This window comes from Podarcis liolepis (assembly GCF_965112155.1).
Source record: "Podarcis liolepis genome assembly, chromosome: 7".
Lineage (NCBI taxonomy): Eukaryota > Metazoa > Chordata > Lepidosauria > Squamata > Lacertidae > Podarcis > Podarcis liolepis.
The window spans coordinates 61,717,657-61,734,959 of NC_139561.1; the positions used below are offsets into that span (position 1 = coordinate 61,717,657).

At 47.4% G+C, this 17,303-nt stretch overlaps 1 protein-coding gene across 4 annotated transcripts in view; it reads right to left on the minus strand.

Annotated features, from left to right (window-relative positions):
* Window positions 1-17,303, minus strand: part of KCNQ4 (potassium voltage-gated channel subfamily Q member 4) — a 92,644-nt gene that overhangs the window by 35,317 nt on the left and 40,024 nt on the right. For all 4 annotated transcript variants that reach the window (XM_083511601.1, XM_083511603.1, XM_083511602.1 and 1 more), the window contains exon 2: window positions 704-794. In XM_083511601.1, coding sequence (XP_083367727.1) covers window positions 704-794 — 91 coding nt within the window. The remainder of the gene's footprint in view (window positions 1-703; window positions 795-17,303) is intronic.

The following is a 17,303-nucleotide window of genomic DNA, read 5'->3' on the forward strand; positions in this document are numbered from 1 at the left end:
TTAGCGGAGGTTTGGGGCGATAGAGGCCACTCCTTGGCTGTCCTTCCAAGTCCTGTGGTCGTATCCCTCTGTTGGAGGGTAGACTTGCAAACACAGCAATGGTGGCTGGTGCCCACTGGGGTGGAAGGCAGGGAGGCCAACAGCAGGTGGCGCCAGAGGCAACTGTCTCCATCCTCCTCCTCCTCCCCGCTGCTGAGTTCTGCAAGGGCAACACTGAGACCCAGGAGAAGGAAGCTGACAGCCACTGCTGCCACCACCTGCAAAGGTTGCAAGGCAGGAGGCAGGAAAGTAGATGTAAGCTGAGGTTGGTGGGGCAGTGCTCCCCCCGGTTGCCCTAAAGGACCAGTCTCCATTGCTACACAGCCTGTCCCAGCCCCCTCCTAAACTACTCTGTGGCCTCGAGTAGTGATAAAGCGGGATATCAAATCCAAACTTTTCTGCTTATTCTTCTTCCTTTCCTGGGGCAAGCAAACCGAGAATGGTGGGAGGGAGCTGCTACCACCCTCTTGGAGGGAATGGAATGGGGGTCCCTAAGTCCCTTACTTACAAACTTGGAGCTGGCCCTGTAGGAAAGCCAGCTGAAGAGAAAGGATTGCAAGACCAAGGGCGGGGAGAAGGGATTTGCAAGAATGAAGAACAGACTTAAGATGGGCAGACAGGAGAGCAAGACAGATGAGGAGGGGGCCAGAGGAGCCCCCCTTACCAGGATGAAGAGACACTGGTTGGCGAATTTGTGATGCTCTGGGATGGTTGAAAACACAGACAGGACCAGACAGCTGAAGACCAGGAGAAATCTGGAACAACAAGAGGAGGGGGACACAGATTAGCCCGAGCTGGCAATGGCACATACCTCTGACACTGTTTTCTTCCTCTTTCATAGAATCATAGAACTGGAGAGTTGGAAGGGACCCCCAAAGGTGCTCTAGTCCAACCCCCTGCAATGCAGGAATCGCAGCTAAAGCATCCCTGACAGATGGCCACCCAACCTCTGTTTGAGAACCTCCAGGGAAGGAGAACCCACAACCTTCCAAGGTAGGCAGTTCCACCGTCAAACAGCTGCTACCGTCAGAAAGTTCAGTCTAAATCAACTCACTGAACTAGTCAGCAGACCCCACAACACATCCTGTACGTACTGTAAGAAAATAAGATACAAGATCAAATAACTCTAAGGATAGGGAAGGAAATGTGGCAGTGTTTATTTGGCAAAGATTTTCTTCACTGTTTCAACATAGATTTAGAAAGTTGGTGTAATTTTAATCTGTTTTAAGTTAAGGTTGCAATTTTTTCTTGATTTTATCATCTTATCTTTTTGTAAATAGCTTTGAGGGTTTGTTTTTTTTACAATCAAGTGTATAAATCTTATGAAATAAAAAAATAAAATAATCTCCTGGGCTGGTTTTTTTTAACTTCTCAAAAAACCCTCTAAATGTACTGTTTTTATTATATTTTACTATTTTGCTCTGTTTTATCAATAATGTTTTACTGTGCTGATATATTTTTAATCCACCACTGTAAACCACTTTGGGATTTCTTAAAGTTAAAGTGTTTTTTTAAAATAAATAAAAAAAATACAACCATAATATATAAATGTTAAGGAGAAATGAATGGAGACTGGCAAGGCTTCCTTTTTTATATAAAGTGTGCATTTAGGATTACATTTATGCCCTGGCTTTCCTCCAAGGATATGAGAGTGGCGTGCCTGGCTCTCCGCCTCCCCACTTTATCCTCTTAGCAACCCTGTGAGGTAGGGCGGGCAGAGGGAGCTTCATGATGGAGAGGGTTGTTTGAACGCTCGCTTTCCCCCTCCACAGGTTGTAGTCTAACCACTACACCACAGAGCAAGGGTGCGGTCTTCTTTGGACTGCCCTATGGAGAGGGATCATAGCCCAGGTTCCTTATCCAACACCTACAATTAAAACGGTCAGGTGGCAGAGGCACTGGCAGAGGAACAGGAGTGCGGAGGGAGCGGACTGCCCCTGGCACCACTTTTCTGGTAGGGTGCCATTGCAGCAGCCCCCCTGGACACACGCCGTGTACCCCTGCACACGCTGGGTGCCGCGCCCCCATGGACTGTATGTCATGCCCCTGCAGGCAGCACGTCACACCCCCAGGATGTGTGTAACACCCCCATGGGTGGCATGCCATGCCCCTGGGATGCATGTCATGCCCCTGGGGGGCACCAGCCATGCCCCTGCCTGCTCTCTGCCCCTGGTAGCAGAGCATGCAGCTTCACCACTGGGCAAAAGGAAGCAGGGAGGCCCCTTTTAGCCTATTCAATTTAGCCAATCCTTTCTTTGGAAAAGGAGGGCATGGGCTCACCAGGGAGCAGTGGAGCCCCAAAGCAGGCCATGCTCAAAGGGGGATGGACATAACTCACACTGGAGCTGCCATGTTTGAGAGCGGGAGAGTACATTTGGCACTTGGCCATCTCTTGGTCCAGCCAGGCTTGGAGTCTGATCAAACACAGACCAGGTGGAAACTTGGAAGTGGAAGCATTCTCAGCAACCCTCTCCTCAGAAGGACTTCTCGCTGGGTCACAGCCCATGGAAGACAGCTGGAGTTTCCACCTCAGACACCAACAATTTAGAGAACCCTCAAGAACTCGCCACCAGTGCATCTGACCAAGCTGCAGGTGGGAGGCATGGCCCGTAGGTGGCAGCATGGAGCAGCTGACGGAGCCTGGGTCTCGGAAACCAGAGCTAGAGGCACAACACTTTTTTGCTGCAAAATCTGGGGGATGAGCCATTGAAGCTCCTAGCCACACCCGCACCCCAAATGTCAATCTTATCTTAGTTTATTGAAGCCTCTCAGCTTCTTTTAAGAGAAATGAAGACGGAGACTTGAATTTGCAAGCTTGAAAAGTTTTCTTCTGTCAGCAGGAGGTGCCACTTTGGAGCGATCTTCCTGCAATAGTAAAATCTCCCTGCAAGTAGAAGGCAAGCACATCAGGGGGGAGACGTTTTAGCCCACACCCCCTTCTGGGCTAGCTTTCTAAGTGCAGGGAAGTGTTCTAATATGCGATCCTTGCCCAGCACTCTACCACCTTAGAACTTTATCACTTCCCCTCCCTTTATGTGCAAACCAAGTCCAAGACATGGCAACATCAGAGAAGAGAGACAAATACCTAATGACCAGCAGAAATCTCTGTTGCATCCAGAAAACAACCTCACAGATTTTTAAAGGCTTTTTTTGGAGGGGGGAGCAGTAGCTTAGTGGTAGAGCTTTGCATACAAGAAGGTTCCAGGTTTGATTTTTGGCACCTCTCAGTGGGGTTGGGAAAGAGCCCCATCTGAAACACTGGAGAGCTGCTGCCAGTCCGTGTAGATAATATTGAGTTGGCTGGACCAATAGTCTGACTCAGGCAGCTTCCTACATTCCTAAGTTTCTAGCCTACAAAGATAAGTTAGAAGTCTGGGAGCAATGCATGGTAAAATCTCCAAAACTGGTGAGTGTCTCAGTAGGAATTCCAGCAGTTGTGGAGGCTGGCACCAGAGCTCATTGCTTTTTCCCATGAGTAAGAGGAAAAAGAGCAAGCGAATGAAATATCGTCAAATGCCCATAATTGAGCTCTCATTTATTAAGGTGAAATACCAGTATGCTGTAAAGTTTGCTTGCCTTTTCCTTGCTTGCAAGACTTTGCCCCTTTGAAAAATGAACGAGAGCTTCACCTATTTAACTAGAAGAAAATCAGAAGAAAAAGCTGTATCCTTATGAATGAACTTACTACATTATGCAGACATTTTAGCGGCATTGTAACTTCCTTGTTCAGAAGGCTAAAGCTCTAGGGTTGCTCAGGGAAAACCCACTGCCAGCAAGCTCAGGACAGACAAAAGGAAATGCTTATTCACACAACACACAATCCAGGTGGAATTCATCGTTACAGGGTGTGGAATAAGCTACCAGCATATGTGACAATAAAGAGGAGGGTCCCGAGGGCCAGGCAGAGAGGTCTTGGGGGCCACTTTTGGTTCCTGAGCCTGAGGGGCCCCTCCCCACTCAATTCAGCCACAGGGAGGCCAAACCATTTCCCAGCTATCCAAGGGGAAGCAACAAAACCATTTTTACACATTGTCTTTCTTTCCCAAACAGCAACCAGGGAAAATGCTGATCTCAAACAAGCAGAACAAGAGACGCACACAGCCTGTAATATTCTGAGCACCATCAGAGTTGAGCCAGAATTTTAAATATTTAATCACTTATAAAAAGAAAAAGGGGGGGGGGGGCTTTGTAGCCATTCTCTGGGGACTGGTGAAAGGAAGCACTTTTGTGGTGACAAGGGGCTCAGAATCCCATTATTGCACTAATAACTGGCATGACCAGCAAAGTTTTTTGGGGGGAGGAGGGATCAGTCATGGCCCCTGAGGTCACAGCTGTGAATAAAGCCAGCACTCCATGGAGTGTGGCAGCTATTCCCCATGCATGTCTTTCTGAATCATCCCAGATTTGCTCTTGGAGAGACCTGCACTCTTTCATCTATTCAGAATTCCCTCATTAAGCTCAAAGCCTTCTTGGTCAGTTTCTCCATCAGTTCTCTGCCGCGCTTCAACCTCAAGCTTCTAGTCCTTATGGCAAGTCGGCAGTAGACTCACAGACCAAGCTGCTCATCAGCCATGCACAAACAGTCCAGCAGAAGCATGACAAGTCTTTTATTTTCGGCAGCCTGCCTGAGACTAGGGTGGGTGGGGAAATACAGCCGTGTGCAGCCAGGAGGCCACAATACAAACCTGACTGGTGGGTCACACGTAGAACACTCTACAAAGGAAGCTTAAGGCCCCCTGGCCAGGGGCTGCTGTGCTGAGGCGCAATTTAAACCCTGGGTCCCAGTTTCATGGCAAGTTTTGACCATGCAGCATGCAAGGTAAACTTACGTGGAAAAGGACTCCACTCAAGAACAGCGCTTGGCATTTACTAAACTCACAAGTAAACCTTAGCTATCTAGGAATACAAGGCAAAGCCCCTGGGTCTGACAGTATGTACACACACTCCCCCTTGGACTTGCAAGAGTGGATTCTCTCACTAGCTGAACCCAGGGTTTGGAATTCTTCACGTGGGTGGTAAGTATTTCTCTTTGGCTATGCTTTTGCCTGCCAGACTGATGTCTCTTCCATACCCTCCAATATTTCTCCAGTGAAAGGGACTTTTATTATTATTACCGTATTTTTCGCCCTATAGGACGCACTTTTCCCCCTCCAAAAATGAAGGGGAAATCTGGGTGCATCCTATGGGGCGAATGCAGGCTTTTGCTGAAGCTTGGAGAGCGAGAGGGGTTGGTGCGCACTGACCCCTCTCGCTCTCCAGGCTTCAGGAACACATCCGCAGCCTAGGCAGCCCTACGGGAGGTCCGGCAGGGATGTCTAGGCTGCGGATAGCAGCCTGCCACCCGGCGGGCGGGGCACCCTGAAGCAGAGCGCCCCCCGCGCCAGGCAGACATCCGCAGCGTGGGGAGCCTTGCAGGAGTTCCCCACAAGGCTCCCCACGCTGCGGATAGCAGCCTGCTGCCCAGTGCGAGGGGCGCCCTGAAGCAGAGCGCCCCCTGCGCCAGGCAGACATCCGCAGCGTGGTGAGCCTTGCGGGAGTTCCCCACAAGGCTCCCCACGCTGCGGATAGCAGCCTGCTGCCCAGTGCGAGGGGCGCCCTGAAGCAGAGCGCCCCCTGCGCCAGGCAGACATCCGCAGCATGGGGAGCCTTGCATCTCTGGGTTATTTGTGGGGCATAGGAATTTGTTCATTCCCCCCCCCAAAAAAATAGTCCGGCCCCCCACATGGTCTGAGGGACGATAGACTGGCCCATGGCTGAAAAAGTTTGCTGACCCCTGCACAAGAGTCTCCCAAGCACTTCACAGGTAGCTTCAGATGGATCAAGTTTATTTCTATTAAAAAAACAACAACCCAATATCATTCACACACAATTTCTGACAACTCTGCTACAGAGGACAGGTTAAGTACAATCAGCAAAGTTTAGAAGTAAAACATTTGCAGGCTGGGGGCAGAAAAGCCAGCTGTGTGTTTGAATCCTCTCCCAAGTACATATGGGGGGGGGGGCGGATAAGAGACAACAAGGAAAGTTAGGGTGAACACTTCTCCACTGCATGCTAGAGTTCTGCATGCAGGGAGATTTCTTCTTGGGACGAGGATTCAGACTCCTCTACAGCTGCAGCCTGAGATGGCACAGTCCACAAAACACCTTCGCTGCAGGACTCTGCAGGCTGCATGAACTCAGGAGCAGCGTTTGTGTTGTTGGAAACACGTGAGAGATACTAAAAGAATAATGAAAACAGCGAGTCCCATCCTTTTGGCCTTTTGGAAAACTTCTCAAGTTGGGCTGAAAAACTGGAGCTTGGGTAGAAAAGGCACGCAGCAAAGGATGTGAAACTCTCGCCCCGCTGCAGTCCGAGAGCAGGCGCCTGAAATGAGAAACCCGCCGGATCTCAATACTGCCGATTCTGGCGGTTTCTAAAAACTGAATGAATGAAAAGAGAGAAGGAGCAAACAAGACCCAGTTGCCAGCCAAACATATCAGTGTCTTCCAATCTCTTCTGAGGAAGGAGGGCTCTGTGGTCACAGAATCCACACTCCTGGGGTGTGTGGGGAGAAGAGATGGCTCGTGCTGAAATTTGCCTGGCTTGGCCTCGGGAGGAAGATGTGTCAGACCACAGGGTGACCCAAAGGCTCCCTCTGAGCTTTCTTTTAAAGAGTGCTGCAAGACCCACAGAACCTTTAAGGCTTGCAATGCTTGGCTCAGATCAATGGAAGGATATGTCTCCTGCCACACAGGCTTTACAAAATTCCCTTGCTCCTGCCTTGCTCTCTTTCAGCCACAAGCACCGGGCCCTAGCCCTTGCAACTGGCTGGCAGCACAAAGCCCTTGGATTGCCAGTGACAGGGATGAATGTGGAAAACTTGGCCTCCCACTCTGGGTCAATGAACAGTAATGGCTAAAGCCCATTGGTAGGGTGGGAAGCAGGGAACACAACAGTAGGTGGCACTAGAGCCATTGACAGGCAAAGCTAACTAATCCTGGTTCTGTCCCCCTCCTCCGCCCTGCTGTGTTCTGCAAGGGCAACACAGAGACTAAGGAGGAAGAGGAAGCTGGGAAGCAGGGCTACCTCTTGGATTGGTTTTAAGTAAGAATGGGGGCTGGTTGAGAGTGGAATGAGGTTGGTGGAACTGAACAGACGCCACTGCTTGCTACACTTCATGCTTCTGTTATAGACTGCAGGAACCCTGGGCTGAAGAATAGCCACCTGGAGGTTAGACAGGTGGCTGTCAGAAAAAGAACAGACTTTTTGGTGGTGGCACCCAAATTATGCAACTCCCATTTTTGGGTGCTGCACCAAGTTCATCTTGTTCTGACATGCATATTAATGACTTTAAATGGTACTATGGATCTTTTCAATTGCCTTTTATGCTGCCTTTTGTTTGGGCTTTTAATTGTTGGCTCTTGTTTCATCTGCCATTTATATCCGCTGTTTCTACTGCTGCTGTTTTGTCTTTGGTATATTAGCGTTTTACATTGCAAGCTGCATCAATGCCATTCGATGAATGGTGGAATGTCAGTGCTACATATTAGAAGAAAAACAAAGAAACTCCAGACGTGGACTGAGAGTATCATGAGCCACCCAAAGCCCTGGGGTTGGGCTGACACAGTGGCTTGTGACAATCAATAACACTTGCACCTTTTTTGTGCTGAACAGGAGAAAATGTTACCGTTTCGTCTCTGAATCATGGCCAGTTGTTACATCGCAAAGTGACTTTGATCATTACTAATTAGAGGGGTAGAAATCTCCACAGAGAAACATTATACTGTCTGAAAGAACTGTTTCTCTTACCAATGCAGCTATATCCTCCAAAAATGGGCCGATTAAGAGTGTAAGCTAAGCTATTTCAAATCTTCCTCCCTTCTTTTATCCAAGCATCCTTAAAAGAAAAAAAGGAGGGGAGGTGGAGTTGGCACAATTAGCAAAGAAATGAATAAAAGGGAAAACAAAGATTGCTGAAGACAAAGGAATGGGAGCTGTGCAAAAATATTTTTCCCGATCCAGCAATTCTAAATATGGCACATGGAAAGACTGGCCCACAAGCTTGCGTAACCGCGTGCAGAGACCATCCATCTCCCAGGGCAGCGCACTGCCCCCAAGACCCACAGGCAGCAACACTAGGTACATGCATGTACGTGACAATTTGACAGCACTTGGTTTAAAGAAACGGGGGGGGGGGGCTCTCAGCTCCTACAAGTCAGTATGTCAGTTACCAGCTACACTTCGGAATCGTTTCGGTTAATCCACAGCCGAGTAGCATTAGAGGACTGTCTCCTCTTGACAGCACCCAGTTGTCCTTTGCTGCTCAACAGGACACAAAAAGATGTTTACTAAATTGTGTTCAGTGCGGGAAATGCGTGCAGACAGAAGTTTTCCTCCCTCTCATATAACTCTAGAACTCAAGATCATCCGATGAAACTGAGCAGCAGCAGTGCAGCTGGAACATGGGAACTGCCTCCTATCAGATCAGACCTCTGGTCCTTGCAATGCAATATTATCTACTCCAGGGGTGGGGAAGAGATTCTGGCCTTCCAGATGCTCAAGGATGATACAAGTTCTACTCCAGCAAAATCTGGAGGGTCACAACTTCCCCAGCACTGCGCTATACTGACCAGATACCTGTTTGTTTGTCTTTTTTAGCTAGAGATGTCTAGCAGCTCCATCCTGCAAGACATGTGGTTTACCAAAGAGTTAAATTGGCAATTAAGTTCCAGGAACACAGATAGCTCTCTTATGCCAACTCAGACCATTGAGATCTATACTGTCTACACTGACTGGCAAGGGAGAGGAGAAGATATCCAAGACAAGAGAGGAATTGGAGAGGTGAGAGCAAGGAGGTGCAAATTAGGAGTAAATAGCTGTTGCATGGATCTCAGGTTTGTTTTGATTCTGGGTGAGGGCAGAGGGGTTAAGCCAGGGAGCTTCTGGGTAAGATTCAGTCACAAATGAGCAAATTCAGGTTGTGCAAATTCAGATTGTGCAATGGAGCTCTTAAACAACAAATTTCAACCCTCCCTCCCCCAAAGCTGAACTGTTTCCGATAAGGAAAGTAATGGGGAAATGCCTTTGCCTGAAACGATGCTGTCTAATTTCCCCACAAACCAATCAGAATAAATACTCAGCAAACAGCACCTATTGTCAAGCCTCCTTGAAATCAAATCAGAACAAATGTTCAATAAACAGGTTGTCTGGAAGTGACCCCAGATGATTTGTCAAAGAAGGGGATTTTGAGCTGGGAGCTGGGATTTAAAAAGAGGAAGGCAGGCTGGAGACAGACAGACAGACAGACAGACAGACAGACAGACAGACAGACAGGGATCATGTATGTGTTTGGAGGATGGAGTTCCAAACATAAAGGGAGGGTAGGCAGAATTAATTTAAGACACTTTCCATAAATGTGTGTGTTCAAAACAAAACTTCTGAGTACACTCATACCTCGTGTTACGTTTGCTTCACGTTGCGGCTTTTCAGGTTACGAATGTGGCAAACCTGGAAGTGTTTACTTCCAGGTTTGCCACACACACAGAAGCGCTCTATCACACTTCGTGCATGCGCAGTAGCGCACTCTACTTACGGACTTTTCGGGGTGCTGTTCGCACTCTGAAACGGATCGCGTTCTTAAGTAGAGGTACCACTGTACATGGAATTGACTGTGCTTGTTAAAAGTAAAAAAAAGCAGGATGTCAAGTTCTTTCAAATATTTTTGGATCTGCTGAATTATGTTAGCTTGCTGATCTGCAACTGAACTCTTGCAAGATCTCAACTTTCAGCAATTTAATGGAGATGACCTCTTGCTCAGCTTCAAATCTAGGAACTCATTGCACTTGGGCAAATGTGTTACACTGCCTAGAGAATCACAAACCAGATTCCCCAAGAAGGCAGGTACCATCTCCAGGCAAGGAGTCGAGACAGGTGAGGGTGGGGAGCAGAACAGAAGCTTAAAAGTTAGTGAACAGTGGTGGGGCAGTAACGTTAGCCCTCTAGGACCCTTGAGTTCTCCATGCAAACCCTTTCCTTAGTTCAGCAGAGAGATGCAGTTCCAAAACAGCTTCTCCAACAAAAGAGACCCGCCAAGATGAATCAATCAACTTGCTAAATATAGCAAAGGGTGGGGGGGAGCCGTGATCACAGACACCCCTCCACCAAGAGAAAGACTGAGCCTGCCCAGTACTGACATTGAGTTTCTCTTCTTTTGTTGCTGATGTGAAGGATTACAGTTGAATCAGCTGTAACAGGAGTCTTTGGGACCTGAAACTAATCCCCAGAAAGCAAGTCAGAGTGTAAAAAACCCTCAAGTGGTGGCTTCCTAGCTTTCCCGATCTCTTCTCTGCCTACTTCTGCACCATCCCATTCCAACCTCAGACAATTAATCCAACCATTGGCAGAAACCCTGATTCGCCTGCAAGAGTGCACTCCCCAGCAACTCTCAGTCGGAGTATTTCGGCACTTTAAGCCAATGGTCTGTTCTTTTTCCAACTGTGAGGTCCTTGGGGCAGGTATCTGACCATTGGGGTTATGCTGCAAAGTGCCACGTACAACAGAAAGGGCTGCATAAAGAATTAAATAATGGCAACACACACTTTTGGTTGACGGTGCCTCGTCTCTCTTCCTCAACCACTTTGTCATTCAGCAGAGACTCCATCTAAAAGCTAAAATAGAGCGGGGTAACTAACAACTTGGGGAACCTGCATCCTTTGACCTGGATGAGAGCCCCTGCCAGTCCTTCACCCTAGAGACAGCACAGTGAAATATCTTTAAGAAGCATCTGTGTCTCTCTGCCATCGACAACCGCTCTACCAATATCCATTCTCATCTCAAACCTATTTGCATGCCCAGCAACCAGCAAAAATCTGTTAAAGATGGTCATAGCTAAAACAAAAACAAAAAACCTGGAGGCAAAATATAAAACAAAACAAAACAAAACAGTTCTTCCACTTACATGTCCACCATTTGATGAGCATTGTGTTAGTAACGGAAATCTTCTCTGGCCTCTTTCTACCTAACAGTGTACTGGCCTCTGTTCATTATACTGACATGCATCTGGCCATCTGTCATGGATGCTTTAGTTGAGATCCCTGCACTGCAGGGAGTTGGACTAGATTATCCTTGGGGTCACTTCCAACTTTACAATTCCATGATTCTATCTCACAATCCCCACTATTTCTTAAAAGAAGCACCTATATGAAGATGCTAAACAAATAAAGGTTTTTAAAAAGGTAAATATGTTTAATCAATTGGGCTAAACATTTCTCTAATTCAGGGGTGGGGGACCTCAGGCCCAGGGGCCAATGCGGCCCTCCAGGCCATTCTATTTGGCCCTCAGGCCACACCCCTCACCAGCCCTGCTTTCTACCCTGAGTGTTTTTGCCTGGCTGGAATGTGCCCTTTGAACTCTGATAAGGCCTTTTTGCTTGCTTGGATGGAGGGCAGAGAGGGGTGTATGAGTGTATGTAGAAACTAGCCTGCTGTACAAAGGCTAAATGTACGTTTCTTATTCCTCCGTCCTGTTTTGCCTCTGTTCCTTCTCACCACTGGAACACGGCCCTCAGGAGAAAATATGCCACTGGGCTTATGCAATTGTCTAAAATATCCCTTGATGGGGTCATGTTGCTTTTTAATGTTTTTATGCAGTTGCCTGCCTCCCTGAAGTTTTGTGAGAGGCAAGATGCAAATACTTTTATAAATAAATATGCCCCCAAGCTGAAAAAGGTTTCCCATCCTTGCTTTAATTGGTCAACAGCATGGCAATTTTGTACATGAATGTGTGTGCCCCCTCTCCCACCCCCACTGTTTTACAAGCATCAGCAACAAGACTGCTTTGATACAGGCAGACACTGTCTCATCAACTCATGGCTCCACCCTTAGGGGTTGGGACTTTCTTTTCCTTCCCTTTTCCTTCCCAGAGTATTCGATTTCATGACAAGGGATTCCAGCCCTTGACAAAGGGTAAAGGAGGGGGGTTGCATTTTCCCTCTTGTCCCCCCTCCTCCGACTTCCTTGCCTCTGTAGCCAGACTTTCTCAAACTTGCAATAGGATGGAGGGAGGCAAGAGAATTGCTACGCTCGTTTTTCCCTATCCTGTCAGCAGAACATGAGAGAGACGGATCCAGGTAACAGGGTGGCATGTGTGAACAGAGGAAGGAAAGCTGGTAAAGGGAAATGGATGCAGAGTGGGAAATGGAACCTAGAAAAAAATAATTAAAAACTATATATATATATATATATATATATATATATATATATATATATATACACACACACACACACACACAACATATAAACAGTTACAATAAAAACAGCACAGCACAAGCCCTTTCATTAAAACCAGCCAGTTCCCAAATGTCTGTTAGAACAGCACAGTAATCAGCTGCCAGCAGAGAGACAACAAGGAGGGAGCCAGTCTACCTTCACTAGGGAGGGAGTTCCCAAGGGAGGGAGTTTTTGGGAGCAGCCACCCAAAAGGCCCTGTCTATGGGCCCCTCCAGGTGTCCTTTTTACTGTGCATTCATGACTACCTGTGCTCATGATGTTATATGGGGCAGTTATATCATATGATCCCGCTTTCAATACTGTTTGCTCCTGCAAAGGTTTCAGGGCAGACGCACTGCTTTGTTTACAAGCAGTACCATGCCCTGCAGTTTCCTGCTGAAATCATGTATAGTGTCATACCACAAATGTTCAGATTTGGAGAGTTGTTTTGTGGCAGAATAGCACAAGAGGGCCCCTCCGGATTGCATTAATGCAATCACATTCAGGAAGCACTGCAGAACTATTGATAAAAAGGAATGACGTGTGGATGGTCCAGTTTAAACCCAATAATGCACAATTATTGCATTAATGATGTTGCAGAATAAACCCATGCACAAAAACCCGGTCCAGAGTGCCCTTGTATGGGGTGCACACCCATCCCTTCTTCCCCGCTGGGTAAAACAGCTTTGGAGTGTTTCTGTGTGGCTGGGTGGGTATGTGACCAGAGACTCGCTGATCCTTCTGCATTTCAAGGGGAAAGATTAAACTATCCTGCAGCTTAAGCCAAGATCTTGCAATGATGATGATGATGTACAATTACCATCTTGCCTTCTCCAGCAGCAGCAAGAGACAACTCTCTCCCCTTCTGAATTATTAACAAGCCCCCTTCCTTCTTCCCATTCAGCATTTCTGATGTTAACTCTTTCCAAACAGGAGCCCAGAGGGAGTCTGGGAGGATGAAGGATCAAAGGAATGGTGGTGAGCCCAAATAGAGCGTGGCCAGTTTCAAGGAGATACAGGTAGCAGGGTGGGAAAGTGCTGGAAAGTTGAGAGTTTAATGCAAACCTATACTTCATTTGCACTTCCCGAAACAATACACGTCACAAAAAAACTCCTTTATAATTCACACTTCTTTGAACTTTGCCATGCAGTTTTCCAACCAAACAATATGCACAAAAAGACATTAAATGATGAGAAAGTATGCATTTTAAAAATACATATATTAATGGAGACAACATATAAAAATGCATTATATTAGTGACATTTGCTTGGAAAAAAATGTCCATAGTAGGGGAAATGGTCACTGAAAATGCTGTTGGATTTCCATGATGACTTAAAAATAATAATCACAAACTGATGTGGAATGTGGCACCCTTAATTTAAGATTGGAAAAATGAGAATCTACCACGGGCTGATTTTGTTCTTTTTGTCCAGTGAAAGCAGACTTGTTGAGGTTTGGCAAAGAGATCAAGAAATCCAGCATGCAGGGCAGGATAGTGGACACTAGTTTTATACTGGGGGAGGAACTGGGGGAGAAGCCTTAGAGAGCAGTGGGGAGGCAGGGACCTTCAACCCTCGCAACTGCCTCATGGCGGGCAAGACCTAGTGGGAACTAGGTCTGGACTAGGACAGAGCTGTTTTGTTTCTTTCAACAAAGAGTTAATTTCACCAACAGCAGGTTCTTTATTGTTTTATTGCTAACCTACCCCTGACTCCAGGGATGCGGGTGGCGCTGTGGGTTAAACCACAGAGCCTAGGACTTGCCGATCAGAAGGTCGGCGGTTCGAATCCCCGCGATGGGGTGAGCTCCCGTTGCTCGGTCCCTGCTCCTGTCAACCTAGCAGTTCAAAAGCACGTCAAAGGGCAAGTAGATAAATAGGTACCGCTCTGGCGGGAAGGTAAACAGCGTTTCCGTGCGCTGCTCTGGTTTGCCAGAAGCGGCTTAGTTATGCTGGCCACATGACCCAGAAGCTGTACGCCAGCTCCCTCGGCCAATAAAGCGAGATGAGCGCCGCAACCCCAGAGTCGGTCACAACTGGACATAATGGTCGGAGGGATCTTAGAGGCCACCTGGGCTAACCCCTTGCTCAGTACAGGAAATTGCAGATCGAGAGCATCCCCTGCAGAACACTGCCCAGCCTGTGCTTGAAGACCTCAAGTAAGGGTCTTCACACACACACCCCACAGGACCGAGTCCTGCCCTCTTACAGCTGCAAAGCTGGAATCTGCCCTATGCCAGCTCAGACCATTGGTCAGTACTGTATACAGTGGCTGTCCAGAATTTCAGCCTTTCTGAGCCCTGCCTGGAAACAAGGAACCTTCTGCATGTGCTACAGATGTTTTGGAACACAACTCCCATCATCTCCAGCCACAGCTGGGGCAGAAGGAATTCAAAACATCTGGACAGGCAGCTTTTTTTATAGTCATAGGAGCTGAGTAGGGCTTCCATGTGCAAAGGCACTATACCCCAGGGTCAGGGGAGAATAAAGAAGAGAAGGCCATTGCTGTTATGCTTGCGAGCTTCCATAGAAGCTGGCTCCCTTCTGACGGAAACAGCCCATTTGTCTGATGCATCCTGGCTCTTCCTAACCTCATTGCTACCAAGAAAGAACATAATGCCCAGACCATTTGCCATTAGGAAAAGGGTTTCAAGAACAAGGTATGGGGCTTCCAGAAAGATTTTAGCACCACCGTCCTGTTTCTTTTGCTTGTTTTCAGAACTTAACTATTCTAGAGAGCTCTAGACATCACTCTGCACAATTCCGACAGTTTTTAAAAAATTAAATCTGCACCAGGAAAAAGCCAGGGTAAGCCTACCATTTATAGTTAAGTTTAAGAGGCAAAAATAATTTCATCTAACGGCAGCCCAGATCTTTAATCAGCTGAGCTCTACGCCTCCCATCACCGGCAACAAAGATTATCAAAAATCAAAATGTTGCAAGCGATTTCAGAGGAGTTGGGGGTGCAACAAAGCAGAAAGTAATTCAGCCGTCATTCAGCTACTAAGAATTTGGGCACTGTATGGCGATCCAAAGTCAACTGGGTAAGCATGAAACTGCAACACGCAAAGTTCCCTTGAGGTCTGGGTTGGGGGGGGTGGTTTGAAACAAACACTCTGCATGCAGAAGAACCCATTTTCAATCTGTGGCATCTCGAGGGAGGGTTGGGAAGGACCCGAGTCTGTGTCACTGGAAAGCTGCTGCCAGTCAGTGTTGACAATATTGAGCTCAATGAAACTATGGTTTGGCATGATATAAGGCAGAAAATAAGGCAGAATCCTGTTTCATTTTCATGCTGGGCATGCTTGCTGTGGAAGTGTTGCTGGGGACAGGCTACTGCCAGCATATACCTTGGGTGCTTAACAGCTTCCACTAGCTGTCTGGGTGCTACTGGGTTCATGGTTCCTGCATTAATTTACAAGGCCCATAACTTGAGTCTAGGATAGTTTAAGGACCACCTGGATTGCTTATATCAAGCCCCATCACTGTAGTCTTTGTGGGAGTCACTGTCATTTCAAACAGTCCCCCTCCCCCCATGTTCAGGAGGTTTTAGTATTATTATTATTATTTCAGCAGAGATTTCAAGTTAAACCTTCTGATTTTATGCTTAAGTTTTAACTGTTTCATCTTTGGGCTTATCTACACTTCCCCTTGTCCCACTGCTTTACCCCATGAGGAAACTGCTCTTTAGTGCTTAATCGGAGCAAACAGCAATTTAGGCTTTTTCCGGATTGATGTTTGCTCCAATTTAGCACTAAAGAGCAGGTTTGCTTGGGAAAGGAGAGGGGTAAGGGGGAAATCACTCAGACCCATGCCTAGAAAACTTCTTGGATCTGTGCTTGCTAGGCATGGGACAAGTGAAAGTGTGGAAGAGCCCTTTATTTTGTTTTGTAAAACCGCTTATGGAATATGGTATTAGGTTGCTCAGAAGCTGCTGAAAAAAATAATAAATCCCTCTCCATGCTCAAGACCAACATCAAGGGATGATCTGCAGACACCTGCCGAGGGTCTCTCAGTCAAGAGCCCCCCTGGACCTGCTGCAGTGAGAGGCCGGGGGGGGCGTGGCGTGGAGGGTACCTCACACAAGGGCCTTAAAGAAACTTTATCGGATGCTGCTAGATACCATAGCATTCTTCCTCCAGTGCACCTGCACAGGTGACATCCAAAGCTGAATGATGGAAGGTTCAGGACAGGCAAAAGGTACGGCACATAGTTAAACTATGGAACTTGCTCCTACAGGAGCAGCTCTGAAAGAGAATCAGACAAATGACTGGATTAATGGCTACTACCTTTGATGGCTCTGCTCTGCCCCTACTGCCAGAGGCAGCAATGCTTCTGAATACCAGTTGCTGGAAGCCACAGGAGGTGAGAAAGATGTGGCACCCAGGTCCCGCTTCTGGGCTTCCTCTAGGTGTCCCACTATGAAAACAGGATGCTGTACTGGCATTTCTTATGCTCTTATGTCACATTGCTTGTGTTTATGTTTATGCATGCATGTGCATATAATTTCAAAAGGACTTTGCCAAGGACAGATAAACAAACAAACAAATAGGGGTGAGAAGCTATGAGAGTAAAAAGGTAAAGGTAAAGGACCTCTGACAGTTAAGTCCAGTTGCGAACAACTCTGGGGTTGCAGCGCTCATCTCGCTTTACTGGCCAAGGGAGCCGACGTTTGTCTGCAGACAGTTTTTTCCAGGTCATGTGGCCAGCATGACTAAGCCGCTTCTGGCGAACCAGAGCAGCGCACGGAAATGCCGTTTACCTTCCCGCTGGAGCGGTACCTATTTATCTACTTGCACTTTGACGTGCTTTTGAACTGCTAGGTTGGCAGGAGCAGGGACCGAGCAACGGGAGCTCACCCTGTCGCACAGATTCGAACTGCCAACCTTCCGATCGGCAAGCCCTAGGCTCAGTGGTTTAGACCACAGTGCCACAGTGGTGAGAAGCTATGAGAGTATGCAGGTCCAAAAGTCCAAGTGTGAATCCAAATCAGGACAAAGTCCCTGAAAGAACAGAGT